The sequence below is a fragment of the Leopardus geoffroyi genome, chromosome B3, assembly GCF_018350155.1.
Source record: "Leopardus geoffroyi isolate Oge1 chromosome B3, O.geoffroyi_Oge1_pat1.0, whole genome shotgun sequence".
Classification (NCBI taxonomy): Eukaryota; Metazoa; Chordata; class Mammalia; order Carnivora; family Felidae; genus Leopardus; species Leopardus geoffroyi.
Window position 1 is genome coordinate 81,845,129 of NC_059337.1, and position 24,710 is coordinate 81,869,838.

The following is a 24,710-nucleotide window of genomic DNA, read 5'->3' on the forward strand; positions in this document are numbered from 1 at the left end:
TTTTTGATCATAAGTTTACTTAGTTGTTTTGGTAACTTTTTTTTTTTTTTTTTTAACGTTTATTTATTTTTGAGACAGAGAGAGACAGAGCATGAACGGGGGAGGGTTAGAGAGAGAGGGAGACACAGAATCTGAAACAGGCCCCGGGCTCTGAGCTGTCAGCACAGAGCCTGGCACGGGGCTCAAACTCACAGACTGTGAGATCATGACCCGAGCTGAAGTCGGACGCTCAATCGACTGAGCCACCCAGGCGCCCCGGTAACTTTTTATTATAATTTCAACTTGGAGAATAGTTGCAGGAAGGATAAAAGCTTTTGTATATTCTTTACCGAGATTTACCCTCAGGAAGCATTTTGTCCTGCTTCCTTGATCTATTTGATGTGTGTGTGTGTGTATTGAGGTTTATTGTTTTGAGCCCTTTGAGATTAAATTGGAGATGTTGGACTCTTTCTACCATTAAATACTTCATTTTGTGAGAACAAGAACATTCTCTTAAATAGTAACAGTACAGATACCAAAATGAGGAAATTTAATGATGGTGCAGTACTATTATTTAATATACAATCTATGAGCAAACACTTAGGTTTTCAACATCTTTCTCAATAGTTTTCTTTATATTTCCCCATTATTCCTAATTTTTATTTAGTTGCAGTAGTAGTGTATATGTGCTTTTTTATTTTTTTCACTTAGTTGTATTTTTCCATATTGCTCCATAGTATTTCAGTTAATACCTTTACTTATTACATTGTTTTCCATTTAACAAATTGTTTTAAAACTGGGTGGCTAGGCTTCTAGGTTTTTAATTTTACTATCATTTTTTTATTGCAGTGGCCAATTTGCATGAAAGATTGTTCTTTTCGATTATTTTCTTTTTTAAATGTTTTATTTTTGAGAGAGAGAGCATGCGAGTGGTACGGGGAGGGGCAGAGAGAGAAGGAGACCTAGAATCTGAAGCAGGCTCCAGGTTCTGAGCTGTCAGCACAGAGCCTGATGTGGGGCCCAAACCCACGAACTGTGAGATCATAACCTGAGCTGAAGTCAGACATTTAACCTACTGAGCCACCCAGGCACCCCTAGGTCATTTCTTTAGGGTAAAAATGTTCAACAATTGAATTCCAAAGACTTAAATGACTCGATATTTATTATTACTATAGTTATTTTAGTGTTAATTTCTTAACTATGAGCACTGTGAGGAAGGAATATACCAAATTTGTATTTATATTCTGAAATTTTAGCACATTACCTGATTTCAGTTAGTTTAGTAATAATAATATTCCTTGAATTAAATGTTTCTCATACATGATTTGTCTTACATAGTCACTTAATTATACACATGGTCCTTGACTTAGGATGGTTCCAACTAAGATTTTTCAGCTTTATGATAGTGCAAAAGCACATTCAATAGAAACCATACTTAGAATTTTGAATTTTGGTCTTTTCCTGGGCTACTGAGATGTAGTACAATATTCTTGTGATGCTGGGCAATGGTAGCAAGCTGCAGCTCCATTCAGCCATGCAGTCATGAGGGGTAAACAACCATTCTTTGCCCACAAAATCATTCTGTTTTTCACTTTCAGTACAGTATTCAGTACATTTCAGAATATTCATCACTTACTAATAGCATAGTCTTTGTGTTATGTGATTTTGCCCAACTGTAGATTAATGTGTTTTGACAGCATTTGAGGTAGGATAGGCTAAGTTATGTTAGATGTGTGAGGTATATTAAGTGGTTTTTTGATTTAATGATACGTATTTTCAACTTACAATGGGTTGAGCAGGATACAACCCCATCCTAAGTTCAGGAAGTTCAGGAAGATAAGAATTTTACTGAATCTAATATCCAATGTTAATTGATATTATAATTAATACAGGATTTTATTGTTTCTTTTTTAAAGATACATAAAGTAATGGTGGTATTTACATTCACCACATCTTAAAATCACTAAATACAGTAATTTGTCTTTAATTTTTGTTATTATTCCACAGAGAAACATGGGCCTAGGTTCTCTTCTTCTTCACTTGCAATGGTTCATATATTTGCTTCTACTCAGCCTTTTGTATAACATACCTCTTTTCATTTGGTGTCAGTCTTGTCCTCACTTCTATTCAAGTGGTGCATTGGCTTTGGGTCGTATTTATAATCTGCTTTCAGTTGACTTAACTCACGGTAGTTTGCGCTATTTTAATCTTTAGAGCTATTTTAGAATTTCCTTGTACTTTCATATAACATTGCTTTAGTTTTTAGATTCATGTATTAGGATATTTGAACTCTAAGAAAATTGAAGAAATTCTATTTTAGAAGTTTTTAGGTCTGTAAATAATTTTTAATTTTTTAATTTATTGCTTAAATGTTTAGTTTCTATACCTGTGATCTTAAAAAGATAAACCTAGTTTACAGTGAAATTTTACAGAAACAGTGTTGGGCCACAGCTATATTTTATGGATTTGTGTGTATATATGCACAGTATATGTCTTAGCTCACTCCAAAGCTAACTTTATATAAGTTATCCATAATTTTTTTTTTTCCAAGCAAGGCTGGAGCATTTTAGTGCAACTTAATTTTCCTAAAAATTATTTTCATTGTGTAAGCTGGACTTGAGTAATTGTCGTCTCATGTTTCAGTTCAGTAAGCATTAGCTAATAACCTGCTAAACACTTAAAGTCTGTGCAGAAAGTTGTTGAAGGATATAAAAAAAAGAACACACATCCCCTTAAAGATTTTAAATGGTAGTTAGAGAGACCATACCTTGTGCTTGGGGCAGTGTTAAGAAAGTACTACTAGAACAATTTAAGGAAGCACAGTTAAGGGCATATGGTTTGTTGGAGCCAGACTTCTGGGATTTGAATCCAGGCTCTGTCATTTACTAGCTGTGTAAGTGTGTAATCATTCTGCACTTCCAACTAGGAAAGTGGAGATAAACATATTTCTTGGGACTGCTATGAAAAATCAGTTCATATTTATTTATAGCAGTGCCTGACGCATTAGTAAATTTGTTAAATAAAGTATGTACACTATTTTTTGATAGTATCACTTAAATATAAATATTAAAGGAATACAGGCTGAGCTATTACCCTAGAGTTTATAGTTAATTTCACAAAGCTTCATGAAGAAAGAGGTACATCACCAGTTTGGGGTATTTTGGTTGGCTTTAAAGAAGGAGAAAAGATTTTAGGTGGGGAAAATCATGTTTACAGAGGCATAAAATTGTTACTAAGTAAGGTGAGAGATGATAGGAAACTGCCCTTATTTTGGGGATATTGTGAAATAACACTGCATTTATAAAAATCTGCTAAGTTGAAGAGCTAGTTTAAATCCAAAAGCAGTTAGTTAAGCAAGGCCTGAGGAGTAAGGAAAGTTGTGTTGGATTTCAGGTTGCAGGTAGGGAAGTGATTGGCCTCACATAGTCTAGGTGGGAAGCTGATGTATATACTCCGTTTATTTTTACTTATTTTTTTAAGTAATCTGTATACCCAAAGTGGAGCTCCAACTTAGAACCCCAGGATCAGGAGTCACGTCATCTACCGACTGAGCTTCCTTACATATTCATTTTTGAAGTTAGAGAGCTACAGAAACCAAATGAGAAGTCAATAAAGCTAAAAGTTGACTCTTTAAGAAGACTAGAAAAGTAGACAAATGTCCTTCAAGATTAATCAGAAAAAAAGAGAAGGCATAATTAAATACTGACAGTGAAAAAGGGAACATAATCACAGATAGATTAAAAAATAATAGAACATTGGGGCACCTGGGTAGCTCAGTTGATTAAGTGTCTGACTTCAGCTCAGGTCATCATCTCACAGTTCATGAGTTTGAGCCCTGCGTCGCGCTCTTTGCAAACAGCTCAGAGCCTGGAACCTGCTTCAGATTCTGTGGCTCCTTCTCTCTGCCCCTCTACTGCTCATGCTCTGTTTCTCTCTCTGTCTCTTTCAAAAGTAAACATTAAAAAAAAAAATACTTAAAAAAAAGATAGTAGAATACTATCAACAGTTTTATGTCAGCATATTTGAAAGTTTAAACAAAATTAACACAAACTGAGAAAAATACAGACAAGAAAGCTTTGAATAATCCCATAACTATTTTTGTTGTTGTTTTTAAAAGAAGGAGAGTGAACGCAATGGGGGGGGGGGAGGGAGGGAGAGAGAATCTTAAGCAGTCACCACATCCAGTGCAAACATGATGTAGGGCTCAATCTCCCGACTCTGAGATCATGACCTGAGCCAAAGTCAAGAGTCAGACACATAACCAACTGAGCCACCCAGGCACCTCAGTCCCATAAGTTGTGGAGTAATAGTTTTATCTTGCACAAAAATACCAGGCTCAGATCATTTGATAGGAGACTTTTCAAGGAATGGATGACTTCAGTGTTCTTCAAACTATTCCAGAAAACAGAAAGCAGGAGAATACGTTCTTTAATTCATTTTCTAGAAGTCATCTAGTCTTAATTTCAGAATCAGACAAGGATGGTATAAGAAAGGAAAATTATAGTCCTGTTTTGCTTAGGGGAGTGTACATGCAAAAATCCTAAATGAAATACAAATACAGGTCCACAGGCCCTTGACTGCAGTTTTGAAATCCAACAACTTCTGAAAAACCAAGTTTTTTGTTTTTGTTATTTTTTTTCAAACTTTGCAACACAATCTGATTTGACCTGCTCTTGGTTGCAGAATCTTATTTGAGGCTATTTTTAATCATTGCTGATCTTATTTAGAGTAAATATCCATACAGTTCACTGCAGAACCGACCCACACTTTAATGGGGTTACATAATTGACAGTTTTTGTACTGTACATTATGGCTAATGACTAAAAACTTCCAAATGCTAAAACATATTTTCCTCAAGGGTTTTAGATAAGGGATTTTGGACATATAATAGCAAAAAACATGCAGCAACAGTGTATGAAAGGCATTTTATTAAATTTAATAAATTCATAGAAAACTATATTATGAATAGATAAGAACCTTAACTTGGAAAAAAGGTTTCTACAAATAAACAATTGAAATCTGCAACAAATATCCTGCAACAAATGCCCTAAATAGGGAAATGGACTCTCTTTTCAACCAGGAACGAGATAATGTACACACTGTCACCACTTTATTCAGTATTATGTGGAGGTGCTAGTCAAAGCAATAAAATAAAAATTAAATGCATGAATATTAGAATGGAGGAAGCAAAATTGTCATTATTGGCTGATGTGATTGTCTATGTAAAAGCCATAAAGGATCTACAAATAAATTAATGGTAGTAGAGGAGTTAACAGAAATAGTTTGAGTAATATCAGTTACCAAAAGTCAATTGCTTCTCTGTATATTGGGAATAAATAGTAAAAATAATTGGAGAAGATACTAGTTACAGAAGCATGGTAGATTATCCAGTGCCTGGGAGTAATTATAACATGTGCACACCACTATGTGGAAAGGTATTGAAAAACAGTGAAAAAGATCTAAATAAATGGGGAACTCTAGTGCTTTCCTATCCATGAATATAGCATATTATGAAGAAGTCATTGCTTTCAGACTAATCTCTGGATTCAGTATTTCATTCAGAGTGTCAGGGTTTTTCAGGTTACTTCACACAGTGTTTTTAACCCATGTATGGAAGAGTAAAGAGCCTAGAATAAGACACTTTTTAAAAAAAAAGTTTATTTATTTTTGAGAGATAGCAAGAGAGGGGCGGAAGGAGGGAGGGAGAGAGAGAGAGAGCGAGAAACCCAAGCAGGTTCTGCTTAAACCCATGAATTGCGATATCATTACCTGAGCCGAAATGAAGAGTCAGATGCTTAACTGAGCCACCCAGGTGCTCCTAGAATAGGCCACTTAAGAAGAAAGGCAGAGGTGGAGTGGTGGTGATGGGTGTATGTGCTTATTTTATCAGATAATGTAAAACTTTAGCATGTAAGACTGGTATTGGCACAGAGATAGGCATATTGACCAATAGAATAGAAAAGTGCACCTCAAAACATCTAGTCTTCTGTCTTGGAACTGTTATTCCAGTATGGTAGCCAACGGGGCTATTGAAATGTGGCTTATCTGAATTGAGATGTGCTAGTATAGAGGGTGAGGAAAGGCCTCCCTGAGAAGTGTCATTTTAAGTCAGATATGATGGGTTAATAGGACTTAACTAGTGGAATGGTTGGATGGTTGGAAGACTATTTAATGCTGAATGAATAGAGTGCTCATGTTGTGAGAGGGAATGTGGTATGTTCTTTAAAGAGGTCACTGTAAGTGGTCATTAATCTAAGGAAGGTACTGGCATACTTTCCATAGAGTCAGGTAGTATTTTAGGCTTTGCAGGTAACGTAGCCTTTGTTATAACTGTTCAGATCTGCTGTTGCAGTATAAACACAGGCAGCAGGCTGAATTGCTGACCCTTAGTTCTGTGGGAAAGAGTAGTACAAGGAGAGACTCGCTAGTTGGGACTAGACTTGGACCTTTTTAGCATTGTTAGACATTTCTGTTATTTAGCTTTGGAGTGATACACTAGACAGTGGATGGATTTGAAATCACTTGGTTTCCATGTGGTGAATGGGTTGAGCCATGGAAGACAAATTAGCATATTACAGTAGTCTAAATAAATCATGATGAAAACTTTTGAGTAGTTGGAGTGGGAAGGGAGAATGATGGCAGTGGAGGGAATGAGATGGATTTAAGAGTACCTAAAATCTCTAAGATTTGATGGTGTATTGTTTGGGGAGAAAGAGTGAGACTGGTAAATGAGATAGGAAAGATACCTTCTTGGTTTCTGGCTTATGCAGCTTTAACAGTGTTGATGCTGTTTATGATGTAGAACATTAGAGATTTACCAGGTTTAGAGTTGGGGAGTGGAAATTATAACTTTGGTTTTAGAGTTCAAGTGGAGATGTTAATTTGGCAGTTAGATGTTCTCACAGGAGAGGTCTGAGTTGGAGATACATATTTAGGACACATTGAAGTAGAGATGGCAGATGAAATTGACCTTGGGGAGTACAGAGGAGCACCTACCAGAGCCTTGAGGAACTGCCAGTGTTGAATGACTAGTCTTTTGTTCCATTACGGTGGATTAGTTTCTATAGTCATTTTTAAATTAAATACTCTTATGAATTCTGAACCCAAGTTTATACATTTCTTTGTTTTTTTTTCCCTCTAAGAGGAGAGGTCATTCTGTTTATCTTCGTTCTTTGATTCCAAGATGGGAGCTGTAGTCTTAAAACCTTTTTTCAGATTCCTTAATACCTAAAAAGTTACGACTTTTGGGCATTAGTGGCATCTAAGGAAGATCTGTTTCTCTTAAAGTGGGCTTATTTGTCATTCCTGCCAATCAAAGAAGGCTTTATGTTTGATCGTCCTTTATTCTCTACTCCAAAATGAGTTTAGTGTTAGTTATGAAATCAAAACCTTTTAAGACATTTCTTGATTGCAACCATCAGAATTACTTTGTTTATATCATACACATAAATATTTCTCCATAAATAAAATCTCAAAAAACAATACTGTATACATTATTTTGATTTTCTAGTCCATTACAGTGAAAGAGGTGCTGGTTGTGACCTACTGAATTGATTTCATAACTTACAGGTGTTTGAAAAAAGTGCTTTAAGACCGTGAACTGAATGAGAAATTTGAGTTGCATTGGTAAAATTGCCAGTTTTTAATACACTTATTCAATGAAATGAGGTATACCTGTGATCAAGCCAGTTTGGTTTTTCTTCAGTATCTATTTCTGTTACGCTAGCTTGACTCAGATTGGAAATAGTAAATTATTTGTTGAATTTTATGGTGCATTAGAGTGAGTTGGTATTTCAGCTTCTTTTAATACTGTTTTTCTGTCTTGTTTCCAGGTCCTGAGTCTTTTCATCCTCTTATTTATATTAGTGACTACCAATTCCTCTTTTATTCTCAAATGTTGCTTCTAGTCTATATTCTTCTCAATGTATTTTACTGCTGCTTTCTTACTAAACCTGATTCTGAGATAATGCCTTAGAAGATTCTGCTGCTTTAGCCCTTGTAATACGGTTTGAGGAAGAATACCAAAATAGGCATGTTACCTTTAAAAAAAACCAAAGAGGTAGATGCCTATGTATGTAATGAGTCAAAAAATGTTAATTTAATATTAATAAATAGTGAATTGATACCTGCTGTTAATACTTTAGATTCTTTTGAATGTAATGAATCTTAGGTTTAGTTTTTACTTCTGACTTGTAGAATCTGTCTTTATTAAATAAAGTACTTTTAAATTTACTGTTAATCAAACAGTGGTGGCCAGAATTTTTTTTTGATTTATAAATTGTTCATTCCAGATATAAGAATGAGATATATATCTGCATTGAACTGTTTTGTTTGTATCAAAATGCATAAGTTACAGGGTAAGTTTGCCTTTCACTTCTAGTGTGTATCCCTTAACTTGTTGACAGTTAATTTGATGGACTATCAGTGTTCACATCTGAGAAAAACTGAAATTCTTTAAAGAATTTTAATTAAGGCTAAATAAAAATTGGATGCTAAAAAGCTTACTGTAGAAAGAACAATACTTTTAGATCAGATACAGACAGAGTAAGCTTAGACTTTGTTTAATGAGCAAGGTCACTTAACGGAGCCTTGAACTGCTTGGAAGTTTCAGGTTTTCTATTTTATACTTATTTTGGGAGAGTACCTTAGTTTTCTTGTTGGCAGAGTACCCATTGTATTGATTATTATCTTGCAGATATTCCTTAGGGGAGAGAGAGTGTGGGTCACTCTTGTAAAGGTGATATATTCAGAAGAAAGGGAAAGCTGGTTTCCCAGACTCTCCTCAATCAGCATCTTTTCTAGACTATGTATCTTGATTTGGGACTGTACCCATTTGTAGCCAGGGAACTCTGGCCGGGAGAACAGAGTTTATGGTACTAAATATAGGCCTGAGCCTTTATTCCTAGAACTTTGGGTGGAGTTGTCTTTCCCCCAAATTGGGTAATTTGTTAAGGGATGAAAACCATAATATCTGTTACAAGGAAGATTTATATCTTGTTTATAATACATTTTTATGGCCTGATACAGTATGTTGACTGTTGTCAGTTGAAGTCAGTATGAGTATGTGGCTTTGTTTTTGTAGTGGTGAAAAAGAACCCTTTATGTGTGTGTGCTTTTTTTTTTTCTTTTAAGTAATTACCATTTAGTTTTGACTTAAGGAAACTGTCAGTTTATTCAATGAGCATCTTATTGAATGCCCACTATGCTTGAGCACTGTTTGAAGTTAAGGGTACGGGAATGAATTGGTGTGTGGGCTCTGCTGTCAAGGAATTCAGTCTAGTAAAATTTGTTGTTGAAAATTAAACATTTTATACTTACATTGAGATTTAGCAGAACTTGCGGTTCTTTAATATTTCCATTCTCATTTGGAAAGCATTTGGTGAGGTGTTCTCTGGTAACCATTTCAATTGCTTTCTTACTGGCTACTGGCTAAATTGGTCTGTGGCTGATTATTTACATGAAGTTCCTAAAATTTCTCATAAAGTTGGTGACGTTTCTGGTGCCAGATACATCAATTTATGACATTACATAGGTGTGGATATATTATGTGAGTATTTCTGTTTATGTTTTACAATTTGCTATTTATTTGTGCTGTCCATTTGACCATGATTTTTAACTTTTCAAATTCATATTGAAAAGTAACTAGATGGGTAAGGTTTTTTTTTTTTTTTTTTTTTTTAAAGTTTGTTTATTTTTGAGAGACCGCATAAGTGAGGGAGGGGCAGAGAGACAGAGGGAGACACAAAATCTGAAGTAGGCTCCAGGGTCTGAGCTGTCTGTACAGAGCCTAATGCAGGGCTTGAACCCATAAATTGTGTGATCATAACCCGAGCTGAAGTTGGGATGCTTAACTGATTGAGCCATCCAGGGTCAGCCCCTATATGGGTCAGTTTTTAAAGTATATTTATTTTACTCATGTGTTCTAATGAGGCTTAATTTAAATACTTGTGTCATTGGTGTGCTTTTTTTTTTTTACTAACTTAGAAGCAAATGGAATGACACCTGGATTGGTCATTTGGTTAAGTGTCGAACTCTTGATTTTGGTTCAGGTCGTGATCTCCCAGTTTGTGAGATTGAGTCCCCAAGCTCCGCGTCAGACTTTGTGCTGTCAGTGTGGATCTTGCTTGTGATTTTGTCTCTCTCTTTCCCTCTGTCCCTCACATATGCTTACTCTTTCTCTCAAAAAATAAATAAATAAATTTAAGAAAATTAAAACGTAAATTTCTCCAGTGTGGCATTCTTTTCAAACTTTTTTTCTTTGCTTTCATAACAGCATATTTTGAATGTTTAGCAAAAACTGGCATAGCACAAATTCTGAAATTTTGTTTTTTAATTTTTTTTAATGTTTATTTTTGAGAGAGAGAGTGCGAGCAAAGGAGGGATAGAGAAAGAGGGGGGACGCAGAATCTGAAACAGGCTCCAGGCTCTGAGCCATCAGCACAGAGCCCAATGCGTGGTTCACACCTGCAAACTGTGAGATCATGACCTGAGCTGAAGTCAGACAGACACTTGTCTGACTGAGCCGCCCAGGCACCCCAGTATTGAAATTACTCTTAATTCTACAGCACACTGATTGTAATTGTTAGAATATGTTAATATATCAAGGAGTCACTTAACTCTGTTAACATAGAAAATTAAAGCTTATAATTTTCTATCAGTGGTCCGTTGTTACTGTTCTAAGACTTACGGGTAATTTTACAGGGCTGTCACTTTTATGTACTCCAAAATTTGGTATACTACAAATTGTCCCACTTTAATCCTAGAAGAGTTATTTCTGTAATAGGTATAGTTTTATGATTTCTAACTCTAATGTTTTCTTGTCATCTCAGCTGATGTTGTAAAGGAGTCCTCGAGTAAAAGTGATTTAATTTACGAGTGTGAAAAGAAAAACCCCAAAAGACTGCTTTTTAAAAATAGTAATTTTTGGTGTTTCCAATTTTTAAGGACAAAATATAAGTGTAACAAAAGTGATGTGAGTGTATCTAACTTTATCCATGTGGAAGGTAAACTTCGAACATTTTTTATAAATTGTTTTGAGCTTCAGGGGAATTGTTCTTAACCTTTGAAAATTTGAGGAAAGGTTTGGGTATTTTCCCTGGAAAAATGCACATGCACAAAATTTTAAGGGTTTCATATATTTTCTAAAGCTGTGGACTCTAGCTTAAGAACCTCTGTTGATAATGAAGAAGGAAGAAGACACACTGAAAAATGTATCTATTGATGCTCTGATTGACAATTGTTAGAGTAACAAAGTACCTAACAGATTAGTTGTAAAGCAAAAGAAAAATCAGTGGTTTTAAAAGGAAGTGCTGGGGGGCTTCTGGGGGGCTCAGTCAGTAAGTGTCCCAACTCTTGATTTCAGCTCTGTTCATGATCTTGTGGAGCCTGCTTGGGATTCTCTCTCCCTGTCTCTCTGCCTCTTCCCCGCTTGCTCTTGTGCTTTCTCTCTCAAAATAAATAAAAATTTAAAAATAATGGAGTGGTGGATATAATAGAAAACATATTTTTATGTGAATACAGTTAATAATATGTATTTGAGGAAACTGGGAGGAAAGCCATCCATTATTTCTTTTAAATAGCTAGATGTTTTGCTAGGACCCTCCCCAGATGATTCCATGTTTATTTTTTGGTTGCTGAAGTTGTTAATGGCATTAATAAAATAACTACCAGGTAGATAATTTATATTGAAATGCTTTATAGGAAGATGGCATCTTAGAGATGAATCATTGCTAGAAACCAGTTTGTCTGTTAGTATGAACAAGAACCCAGACCACATTTATTTATCCTCAGTTACTGTCTCTTCCTTCTTTTTGCTGAGTGGTAGCTTAAAGGGTGTGAAAGAGCCTTCACAATATCCCTGATTTCCAAAGTGTGTTTATACTCTCAGCTAGCATCTACAGCTTTTATAGACTTTTTGAAAAAGGATTGAAGAAGCCTTCGGGGAGTCCTGGCTTCCATTTAAGGCTTTTCTTCTCTTTTTCTTTTCTTTTTCTTTTTCCCTTTTCCCTTTCCCTTTCCCTTTCCCTTTCCCTTTCCCTTTCCCTTTCCCTTTCCCTTTTCCTTTTCCTTTTCCTTTTCCTTTTCCTTTTCCTTTTCCTTTTCCTTTTCCTTTTCCTTTTCCATGCCCAATGTGGGGCTTGAACTCATGACCTTGAGATCAAGAGCAGACACTTACCTGACTGAGCTGCCCTAAGGCTTCTTTCTTATACTGACGTAAGTGTGTGATATAATACTTACTCCTCTCACCTAAAGTAATCACTTTGTAGTAGTTTTATCACATTGTAGTTTTTTTCTTACTACACTGTAAGCTTTTTGAGGAAAGCTCTGATTATCATTCATCTTTGTGTACCTTACAGTACTATTTCTCAATCTTGAGTTACCTATTGACCTTTTTTAAAGTTAAAATTCTCACACTTCCCAGAAATCTGTCTCTAGCTATCTCCCAAACTTGAGTCCTTCATCCTTGTTTTTATTAGCCTAGCACGATTGTTCTCAACCAGGGTCAGTTTTGCCCTCCAGGGTACATCTGGCAATGTTCGGAAACATTTTTGGCTGTCACAACTGGGGTAGGGAGTTGCTACTGGTAGCTATTGGGTAGAAGCCAGGGATTCTGCTAAACGTCTTAATGTTTGTGGCACTCTCCCACAACAAAGAGTTATACAGCCCAAAATGTCAGTAATACGGAAGTTGAGAAATCCTGTGTAGCAGAATGTGGTCTTTAAGGAAATTCCTGTGAGATTCTAGAAGTCAGTCATACAAGGCATGTTTGTACCTGCTCTTTATGAAAGGCAAGATTTCCTCATAGGTCTTAGATTTTACTTCCCTCTCCTTAACATGATTGGATGAGAATGTATTTTCAGGAAGGAGCTACTGTGGGCCAAAGCTACATGCAATTGCTGTTTATCCTACTTAGCTGATCTTTATTCTGCTATAAAATACATTGCTTACATTTCATTGTCCTAGTCTTTAAAAAAAATTTTTAGTGTTTATTTTTGAGAGAGATGGAGGGGCAGAGAGAGAGGAAGACACAGAATCCAAAGCAGGCCCCAGGCTCTGAGCTGTCAGCACAGAGTCCAGCACGGGGCTCCAATCCACAAACCGTGAGATCATGACCTGAGCTGAAGTTGGGCCCTGAACTGACTGAGCTACCCAGGTGCCCCCATTGTCCCAGTCTTAATAAAATTAAGAAATTTGTAATAATTTCTTACTTGGGTTATTGCAGTGATCTTTTCTTTCTTCTTTTCTTTTCTTTCTTTCTTTTTCTTTTTTTCTTCCAAGAGAGCATGAGCAGGGGAGAGGGGCAGAGAGAGCGAGAATCCCAAAAGGCCCCATGTTTAGCACAGAGCCCAATGTGGGGCTTGATCCCATGACCCTGGGATCATGACCTGAGCTGAAATCGAGTCGGTTGCTGAACCAAATGAACCACTAATGATCTTTTTCAAAATAGCAATTTTAATATGAGATAATTATAGGTTGACATGCTCCTATAAAATAATGCCAAAAGATCTCATACACCCTTTGCCCAGTTTCCCACAAATGTAACATATTGCAAAAATTGTAATACAATATCACAACCAGGGTATTGACATTAATATGATTCACAAATCTTAGTTTTCCCCGAGTTTACTTGTACTGTGTGTGTGTGTGTGCGTGCGTGTGTGTGTGTGTGTGTATTTAGTTCTGTGCAGTTATTCACATGGGGTAGGTTTGTATATTGACTATTGCAAGGTGCAAAACAGTCTATCACCAACAGATCTCTTCTGGTGTCTTTTTATAGCTATGCCCTCCCCTCTCCTCAATCCCATCCATAACCCCTGGCGACCACTAATTTGTTTTACACTTTCTCATTTCTTAATTTTGCCAGTTCCAGAATATTATATATAAATAGGATCATACTATATGCAACTTTATGGGATTGACCTTTTTTTTTTTTTTTACCATGATTCCCTTGAGATTCAGTCAAGTTGTTGCCATAAATCTATAGTTTGTCCTTTTTTTTTTTTCCTTTTTTAAAAATTTTCCTGAGTAATATTTCCATGGTGTGGATATACCACAGTTACTTAACCTGTTGATGGATATATGTTCTTTCTAGTTTTGGGCTATTATGAACAAAGTAGCTGTAAACTGTAAAATTTTATACAAATTTTGTACAAATTTTTATATAAATACAAGTTTTCATTTCTCTGGGATAATGCCCAAGAGTTTACACTGGGTCATTTGGTATTTTCATATTTAGTGTTAGGAGAAACTGCCAGCCTATTTGCCAGAGTGGGTGTACCATTTTAGATTCCCACTAGCAGTGTGTGATGGATCCAGTTTTTCCACAGCTTCATTAGCATAGGTGGTACAGTAACTTAAGTTTCTATGTCTCCTGTTTACCATTGCTTCACACTGTTGTTTTGTGTTGCTTTCTGAGGAATAATACTGAAATAGAAATGCCTAATCTGTCTCTCTGCAAAATATGTTTTGTGGCCTCTGTGTAAAGTTCATATTTCTTAGGGACATACCTGAACCCCTTTGCAGTGTGGTCCTTACCTTCCTTTCTATCCACATTATTTGTGCCGGCACATTCCAGGTGTACTGAAATAGGTGTTAAATAGATGCAAAACAGTAGCTGTCTTAGAGTTATTGTGACAGTTAAGATTATACATGTAATATTACCAAGTACATAGTGTATAGTTAGCAGTAAATAATTGGCAGTTTCTAGTGATTTCTGAGTTCTTATGCTGACATATGGTAGGCACCCAAATGTTAAGATGAGAAAGTAAATGACCTACAGACCAGATTCTTTTCTACATTCCTGAAATATCCCTGAACTTCATCTCTTACTTTTTAAGTTCTGCCTTTTGAAGTCTGAATTTAAGCCTTGCATCCAATTATTTTGACACTTAGTCACATACTATTTTTTATGTGCTGTTAATTAAATGATAGGTAGTTAGATTTGTTTTCTTTATAATAACATATTTCTTGAGAGCATTAACCTTACTTGCAGCAATTTTTGTGTTTTGCACAATACCTAGCATGATGCTATGCACATGGTGCTCAGTTCTTATACACTATTGAAAGTACATCACCTTACATCCAAATGAATTCCTATAGAGTTGGCTGTTTAATTCTTCTTGTAATTTTATGATGTGTAATAATTATTCTGTGCAAATCCTGATTTTATAGCTTAGGTACATGCATATAGTGACTTTTATAAATAGATCTGCAGAATTAGGTATAATGAAACTTTGCATAAACTGGTAAGTACACCAACAAACAGTACTTTGTGTATTTATTAACAAATCTTATATGGTAAAAGCTTTCTCTGGTTCCTGTTTGTAATTTTGTGTGCTTCTGTCAGTGTTTACTGAGCATCTATTTATCATGTACTATCACTGTATTTTGTCAGTACAGGTACCAAAAAGGAAAAATGGACAGTTTCTCCATAGTATTTTGGAAGTAATACCAACAGGGCTTCTTGTGCAATTGCTATGGAGAGTAAGGGAAAAGGGAAAAATCAAGATTGACTCCAAGATTTATGGTCTAAACCAGTGGATAGATTTACTGAGATAGTGAAGACTAGGGTGAAAGGTTTCAGACCAAAGGGAATCAAGATGTCTGTTTTGTGTTTTTTATGTTTTATGTTAAAATATCTAGGTCGAGATCCCAGTGAAATTATAAAGGTTACATGTATGAATCTGGTACTTAGAGAAAAGTTGTCATTGTCAGGATGTAAAGAGATTTACAGCTAGGGATTAGATGAATTCACCTATGGGTACAGTATAGTCAGAGAAGAATGGGGAGCTCAGAACTGAGTTTGAGTAAACCAGGAAGAGTTGTTGGCAGGTGAAACTGAAAAAGGAATCCTTTGAGCCAACAGTAGTGAAATGGGAGCGAAGAGAGCAAGTGTTTAAAGAAGTAGTCAGGAAAGAATGTTACTTAGAGCTCAAAAAGGATGAAGAGAATTGTTTCTTTTTAATTTGGTAGTGTGGAAGTATCTAATGTTAACAAGAAATTACATAGAATGGAAGAGAAAACAGAATGGAAGAGAAAACCGGATGGAAGAATGGGATGTGAAAAATAGTAGATGTAGATGGCATCTCCAAGAAGTTTTGCTGTAGAAGGGAGTAAGACAACTGAAACTAATACATAACACTGTGTGTTAATTAACTGAAATTAACATAACTTAAAAAGCCAAGAAAAAGAAAAGGAGCAAAATTGGGGTAATAGCTAGAAGTTAATGTGGAATCAAAAGGGTTTTTATGTTTGTTTTCAAAGATGACAGGTGGTAGGGGGTACCTGGGTGACTCAGTCAGTTAAGCCTTGACTCGTGATTTGTGCTCAGGTCATGAACTCACCTTTCATGGGTCCTGAGTTAGGCTCCGCCCTGAAGGTGCGGAGCCTATTTGAGGTTCTCTCTCTCCCTCTATCTCTGTCCCTTCCAGGTTCACTCGCTTGCGCTCTCTCTCTCTCTCTCAAAAGTAAATATTAAAAAATATATAATTAAAAAAATAAAAATGACAGGTATTAGAGAGTATTTATATGTTCAGAAGAATGACCTGGGGAGGGACAAATGTTATAGAAGAGAAGGGGTAGAGAATTAGTGGTAACTCTTTGTATAGTTCAAAGAATTTAGCCTTGAAGACAACTCCAATGTTAACATTGCTCCTTTAAAAAAAAAAAAAGAAAGTCATTTTCCTGTCCTTTTATTTTCAACTCTTAGGAGATCCTTTGTTTCAATGGCATGTGTGTAATTGGGTTTAATTTTGTACCAAGTCTGAGAGTCTTTTATAGTTAATCTTCATTTATATTTATTTTTGTAAGTTTCAGTTTGCTTTTTTTCTTGTTTCCTATTTTTATTATACATTAGTAGGGAAAAAAAGGGTAAGAAAGAAAAATGAAGGAACTGTTAGTGTGCCACTTATTTTTGTCATTAAATATATATTGAACCTCTATTTTACTTATCTTTTTTACCTTTCCTAATAGTCTATCATAATATTTTGTCATGCATTAGCACAATTACATGATCTCTTATCTTTTCCCCTTATCTTTTAGAGTATGTTGAGGCTTTTGGTTCTGGCCTATTATCTAGTTATTTTTACATTTTGTAGCTTTAGCCACAGAATTGTAGGTAATGTTTTGTTATATAGCCACACCACTGTAACTTAGAATTAGTTCTGTGTGTTTAACTATATACAGTGTTCATTCTTTTTTCCATAACACAAATTCTTCACATAAGTTCTTTATTATCAGTGCTATTCATCATGTGTTTTAAGATTTTTCAGGAGTTTGCTATAATTTAAATACTAATTATTACATATTTGAGAACTTTAAAAAAGGTTATTGTTGGTTGTTACGCACATCTGATTTGGCATACTAGCTAAGTAAAGAATTCTTGACAATCTTTTTCCTGTTAACATTCCTATAGGTGAATCTTCTGACTTTTAGTTTTCCTGAGAACTTTAAAGCTAGCCTGATGTTTTCCCTGTACTGTTGGTTCTTGATTTCTTCTGTCTGGATGTTAAGATTCTTTGAAGCTTACTGAGTTGAATATGATATATCTGTAACTTGATGGTTCATTCCTATTTTTTTATCGTTGTTATTACATGATGATACCACTTAATTTAATCTACGTTGGTGTTCATTATTTCAGAAGAGATCTCAAATCCCTTTGTACTTTCTTTTTTACAGGCACTATACTAGATCTTTGGAGTATGTTGATGAACAGAGCAGATAAAACCCCCTGCCCTTGTTTGGAGCTGAAATTATAGCAGGGGGGCACCAAAAGATATAATAATATAATAAAAATACATGAGTAAAGTATGTAGTGTTGTGGGTAGAAACAGCAGCATAAGGGATTGGGAATACCGGGCAGGAGCTAGAAGACAGGCATTAAAATTACAGTTTTTAATACAGTGTAGGTAGAGGTAGGCCTCATTGAGATGGTAAAGGGAACAGCCAGTATAAGAGTCCTAGGTCAGGAGCATGCCTGATTTATTAAAACAAGTTAGCCATGTGGATGGAGGAAGGGAGTAAGTGATGAAGAAAGTAGAGGGAAATGAAGTCAGAATATAAGAGACCAAGTTCAAGGCATGCAGATTTGTATATGGCTTTATAGGCTGCTGTTTGTGTAGCCACTATCATTCTGGCTGCTTTGTTGAGAATGGTCTGAGAGGATGGTGATAGGACCGGGGGAATGGATTGAAGCAGTTGATATAATAATCTAGATGTGCGAAGTGATAGCTTTAAGAAATAGTTAGATTCTATATCTAATACATGTGCTTGACAGTTGGAAGTAGAGTATGAGAGAAAAAGAGGGATCAAGGCTAAGACCAAGATTTTTATAGCCTGAGCTACTGAAAGGTTGGAATTGTCAGTATCTGAGGGATAAGGCTGCATTTGGGGAACATTTTAAAGAAATCAGAAGTTTAGTTTTGTACATTTTTTTAATGTTTATTTTTGAGAGAGTGATCATGCGCACATGGGAGAGGGGCAGAGAGAACAGGGTACAGAGGATCCAAAGCAGCCTCCATGCTGACAGCAGAACTCCAAATTGGAGCTCAAACTCACAAACCGTGAGATGGTCACCTGAGCCGAAGTCAGATGTTTAACTGACTGAGCCACCCTGGTGCTTCTAGATTTGCACATATGAAGAACGATATGTCTCTTAGAAATTCAAGTGAAGATGTCCAGTAGAATGTTTCAGATGAGTGCAGAGTTCAGGAGAAAGAGCTGAGCTGGAAGTATTTGGGTTATCAGCAATTGGATGACAGTATGAAGAGGGCTGGGACAGATGTTGATAAAAAAAAGATGGTCAGGGACTGAGGCCTGGGATATTCACAGCATTACAAGGCTGGCTGAAAGGGACCAGCAGAGGAGACAAATAAGTGGAGAGTGAGTGAGGTCATACAGGTGGTGTTCTGAAAGTCCAGTGAAGAGAGTGACTGCTGAAAGGTCAAAGAAGGTGAGAGTTGGGAACTAACTGTTGCAAGACAAAACCTTGGTAAGAACAGGTTTATGGAGTAATGAGGGTGATAGACTAATTTGAGTACATAAAAGAGGGAATGAAAGAGGAATTGGAGACCTCTAGTCTATATGACTTCTGCAGAGTTTGTCTGTAAGAGAAAATGGCATTATGGGGCAAATAGAAGATGATTGAGACTTTTTAATGTGAAAGTAGAAGGGGCGCCTTGGTAGCTCCTTCAGTTGGGCATCAACTTAGCTCAGGTCATTATGTCATAGTTCATGGGTTCAAGCCTCGCCTGGGGCTCTGTGCTGACAGCTCAGAGCCTGGAGCCTTTTTTGAATTCTGTGACTTTCTCTGTGTCTCCCCTGCCCTCTCTCTTTCTCTCAAAAATAAATAAACATTAAAAAAAAATAAAATACAATGGAAGCAAGAGTAGTTTTTGGAGTGTGTTGTAGGAGTGATACAGTAGATGAGGGATCTCTGATGATGTTTTTCACTTTATTCTGATCTTTTCAATTGAATCTTCACTAAAGAGGTTTTCATTTCTTTAATGGGTTTTTTTCTTCAGTTTCTTTACATTTTGCTTCCTCTTGTCTCATTTTCTTGATGTGTTTTTTTGTTTGTTTGTTTGTTTGTTTTCCTCCCAAGAATCCCATCTTAAGAGAGTAGAGAAGACCAGATATTCTTGTTTCCTGGATTCATTCTTTGAAAGCCAAGTTAACTGCTTTTTGCTACTTTTTTTTCTTTGGTTGGTTGTTTACAAATGAAGCAGTTGAGGCATTATGTTTTTTAAGTGTTATTAATTACAGTAGTTATTTGACAGTGTTGCTTATTAGATGCCCTTCTTTGTTGTGTTGCTGATCTTCGTGAAGCGGGAGCACAGCTCCTGGAAGAAGCTATTTATATACCGTTTCCTGGTCCTGTTTTCTTATACTAATGATAGTTTTTAATATCTGCTGGACATTTAATTGATAACATTGTTTACATTATTTGTGAATGGGATATTTATTTTATTGCGGACATTCATTTGTAGCAGACATGACATGAGATTTGCCTAAGTGGCCAGAAAAAAAAGATGGTGGGCATTTGCATTTAAGCAGAAATGAGGATATGTGTGACTGTAGTATGAATTAAAAATTGGGTTATCGTAAATTAGATGTTTTCCTGCTGGCGTAATTATTTAATTGGGGCTGCCATTTCTGACAATGCTTCTTTAATAGCTGTGGAAATAAATTAGCAAATAACCATACTCCTCTTTTTTTTCTTGCATTTCAGAATCTTGATGGCATTTTTTATAGCAATTGTAATCATCTAACCTTAGTTTAAGTTAAAACATTCGTTTTTGAATTGGTATAAATTTATCGCTATAGATCAGCAACTCTTAACCAAGGGGTGTATATCAGAATTATGTAAAGTTTTTCAAAATTCACATGTTTTAAAAGAAATCCTTGAATTCTGACGATTAAGAACTATCTCTATTAGAAAAAAGGAATTGTATATATTTTTATTTATCATAAAAGCTAACACAGGAATGTCTAATCCAAAACTTTTTCTGCATAGAATTTTCTTTTATATCCATGTCAGTTAGTAGAAAAATTAGTAAAATCACAGAACTTTTTACCCTTTTTTCCTCCTAATGTATATGAATTAAAACTTGAGCTGTCAGGGCAGTTCTGTGTTAGTAAATTATCCCTTTAGAGTTTGCCAGAAATTCCATGCTATAAGACATTTAGCCTTTCATTATCTTAGAGTACTATCCCTGAATCTTGGTATAACTACAGAATTAAATAATTTGCCCTTGAAATTTTACAGACCTTGGGGAATGTTCCCTGAGCATAAGCCACAGAATCAATCTACCTTACTTTGCTTCCTGTCTTCACCCTCCCAATTTCAGTCAAGTATTCAGTGCTTACTAGATGAAGTTTACACTTCATTTTTTCCTCCATTGTTATGATTCCAAGGATAAGGGGTGGAATATTTTTAGAGTCATCTGAAAGTTTAGATTGATTCCTAAAGGGCAGTATTAAAAAGAGGATTTCTTAAGAATTGACTGGAACATTTAGGACCAACCAACTTACTTTTCTTACAACTGTGTTCTTTAAGTGGCCAAGATGTATTAAGATCTTTGTATCACTTCATTCCTGTTGCTCCTACCATAGGCTAGACATTGCTATTTTCATTAATCTACCTAAGTATAATCTTTTTCATTGTTGTATTAACTCTTTAAAGAAAATACATTCATCTTTGCCTCAGTTTTCAGTTTTCTAATCAAATTTTGCAGCTGATAGTTTGCAGGCTAGAAAGTGCCTAATGCTCCTGAGAAAGAGGACTCTGCCACTATCCTATCTCATTTTTGAAATTACAGTGTCTTCATTTCCACTTCCTTGCATAATGTTCTGCTTTGGTGGTGGTGGGAGTGGAAGGATTATTTAAGGAGTAAGGATCTACACTACCGGTGGGTTTAGGTCTTGACCCACATCAAACACTCCAGTGCTTTCTTGGCAATATCCTAGATACCTAGTTATATTGTATATGATTTGTACACACCAGGTTTGTATATAATCCCTATCACCATTGAGATATAGTACATGTGGATTTAGAAATTGGGTTTCATGAGCTCTGGAAGTTTGCTAGGTGGAACAGCCTAAAATTGAAATGAAGAAAGGACTTAGTTAATTATTTAAGATAGCCAGAGACTTGGAAGAATACATTGGGGGATCCATCCAAAGGAGAGACTCCTCCAGGAGGAATGGGAAATTAAGATGAGGAGAATTGCTTTAGGGATAGAAGGCTCTCCTACGTCTGCCATTCTCCCCTTTTCTGATAAGAAATGTTATGTTTTTATCCTATTTATAAGTCAGTAATGATACTTATGACAAATTTGAATAGATCTATGATTTATAACAGAAAATAAAAGTTCGTAGGTAAACTAAAAAGGGAACAAGGGCTGTCAATAGAAGTGCTCTGACATCTTTGGATTTCTGAAAATTTACTTATCTTCATATATTTTAGAGATTCTCAATGGGGGATGCATAATAGAATTATCTTTGGAGATGCCTGTAGTATCCAACTCCAGAAAAACTGACTCAGAATCTCCTCAGCAATTCTAAACCTCCATAGGTTTTTCAGATGTTCACTTCTTGGTTAAGAACCCATTTTCTCCCAGTGCTATATTGAAGTTAAACTCTAAAAATCAGTATTTCATTTTGTTTTTACTATTGTGAAAATGTTGTATCAGTTACTTAAGAAAACTATTTTAACGTTTAAGATATAGTCAGTACATGGGAAGAAAATGGGAAAATGAGAAAAGACAAATGATGGGACTAAAAGTCATGAAGTTACATAGCTTCATTGTGTAATCAATAATTAAAGTTATATTATGTTTTTATAAATATACCTATATGCGAAAAACTCACTTGGACCTGCCCTAAAGACCAAATAGAGTTAGTAAACCACACCTAAACTGAATTGAGCATTGCTCACTTTGAGCTTTTCCTTTGAGTTGGTATTGAAAAATGACCTTTTCTAATTTCCCTGCCTATCCAGTTTCCTATTATTTTCTAGAGGGAACATTTTTTTCTAGTCATATTTCCTCTGTTCACTTTTTGTCTCTTTCCATTGCTCAGGTTGATGCTTCTGGCAGAATTTAACTGAGTCCCATATTGATGGTCATTTAAGTTAGATGTGGCTTTTAAATAAATCTTTTGATACAAAATGTGTATTTACATTGCTTAATACTCATGCTGTTTTGAAGGGAATTTTAATACTTTTAACTTGAATATGTTTTCTTATAGCAGAAAAAGAAAACTAAGAACTTCAATCCACCAACACGTAGAAATTGGGAGAGTAATTACTTTGGGATGCCCCTCCAGGATCTGGTGACAGCTGAGAAGCCCATACCACTATTTGTTGAAAAATGTGTGGAATTTATTGAAGATACAGGTAGGATAGAAGTATCATTGCAGAGATTTAATTTAAAATTTCACTTTTGCTATACCAACAGTTTGTCAAATGTTCATGATTCATAAAAGCTAAGTTTTGAAACAGATGTGTAGTTCTCATTAGGATTGATTGTGTTGAGTGTTCACTCTAGACATAACTATCTGATATTTGCAGAAAACTTTGTTCTTAGCCATTAATGCTTTTGTTGGACTTCTCTCTAATAAATGGGTAAGTTGAATGCTAAAATGTTAAACTTCTCTTATCTGGAATTTAGAATAAGTTGATGATTAAATTATGCTACTATTTAATCATAGTTAACGATTTAAACAGATAATTTGAAAGTTTTGAATATTTTTTTAAGTCTAGTACTATTTTTATTACCCATTTTACATATGAATATTTGTTTTAAATTTCATAGCAATATTTATAAACGTATGAAAGACTGCTGATTTGAGATGTTACCATTTATTTGTTAGCAGCACTAGCTCTATGTGGCTTATATGCTGTATTTTTAAATATTTTTTGAGAGACAGAGAGAGAGAGAGAGAGAATGGGAGTGGGGAGGGTCAGGGAGAGAGGGGGACAGAAGATCTGAAGCGGGTTCTGCGCTGACCCCAGCAAGCCAGATGCAGGGCTTGAACTCAGGAGGGACTGTAGAGATCAAGACCTGAGCTGAAGTCAGGTGTGTGCAGATATCCTCGCTATTTTTTTTGTTTTTGTTTTTAATTTTTTTATATCCTCACTATTTTAAAAACAAGCCTGTGTTACGTTTACTTTGCCCAATGTAAACTATTAGCTAAGGGTTGGAGTAGTCTAAAGTTGAGGAATAAAGGTAGAATATTATCATGTTTATTTGCATTTAAAGTGAACATGAGTTAATCACGAAACCTCAGTAATTGACTGGAGTATAAAATTGGATGGTTTGAAAACATGAACTAATCCCATCTTAGCTTTATTTGTTCTTAATGATCTTCTTTGATAAATAAGCATTGTTTAAAGACAAAACTAGGATGTCTGACCTATCTAAAATGTCAGGCTCATTTTTACTTCAGTGTATATTTTAGCCTTTTTAGTCTGATTATTAGCTAAGTTCTATACTAATTGGGTTGTCTGGTGAGAAATGCTAACTTCCTGTTGTAAAAAAGAAGTGGAATATGGGGCATTAACTGTTATCCACTAGTGTTAGAGTTGAAATAGCCTGTAATCTTCTTCCTTCTTTTAATAAGTGTTAATTTATAGAGCATACATTTGGATATACTCTTAATCATTTGTATTTTCCTTCAACAAAGTGTAGTTTTAGCCATATTTCTTATCTATATTTGTATCCATCTTTAGTATAATAGAAATGTAAAGGTTCTTAGAATATTAGCTTTCTGCTCTGAACTTAAAGAATTCTTATTTGCTCTAATAATATAGTTAGGCTTTATGGAAATAACTGAGAAATTAGGAAATAGTTTTCTTTAGTAATTAGAAAATAATAAAGTAATAGTCTTTTGTACATTTATTTTTATAATTAAAAATTCTCATTTCTTGAATATCTTCATGGTAATTGAGTGATTTGGTTTGAGGAAAATGAACGAGTTCCAAGTGTAAGATAAAATGAAACTCTATCCCATATTTTAGCACAATTTGAATTATTTCATTTAACTGACAGATAATTTATATATTTAAGTGCTTTGTTAGAAGTATACTGAGGTGGGGCTCCTCGGTGGCTCACTCGGTTGAGCATATGACTCTTGGTTTCGACTCAGGTCACAATCTCATGGGTTTGTGAGCTCAAGCCCCACATAGGGCTCTGCCGCTGACAGTGTGGAGCCTGCATAGGATTCTCTCTTTT

At 35.4% G+C, this 24,710-nt stretch overlaps 1 protein-coding gene across 8 annotated transcripts in view; it reads left to right on the forward strand.

Moving 5' to 3' along the window:
- ARHGAP5 (Rho GTPase activating protein 5) overlaps positions 1–24,710 on the forward strand; it is an 81,222-nt gene that overhangs the window by 18,557 nt on the left and 37,955 nt on the right. For 6 of the 8 annotated variants that reach the window (XR_006704922.1, XM_045450645.1, XM_045450644.1 and 3 more), the window contains exon 3: positions 22,726–22,873. Coding sequence is in view for 7 of the 8 variants with exons in the window: in XM_045450645.1 (XP_045306601.1) it covers positions 22,726–22,873 (148 nt within the window). In the remaining variant the exon portion in view is untranslated. Of the gene's footprint in view, positions 1–22,725; positions 22,874–24,441; positions 24,465–24,710 lie in introns of those variants that run through there. The other 2 variants (XM_045450649.1, XM_045450647.1) reach the window with 2 other exon arrangements.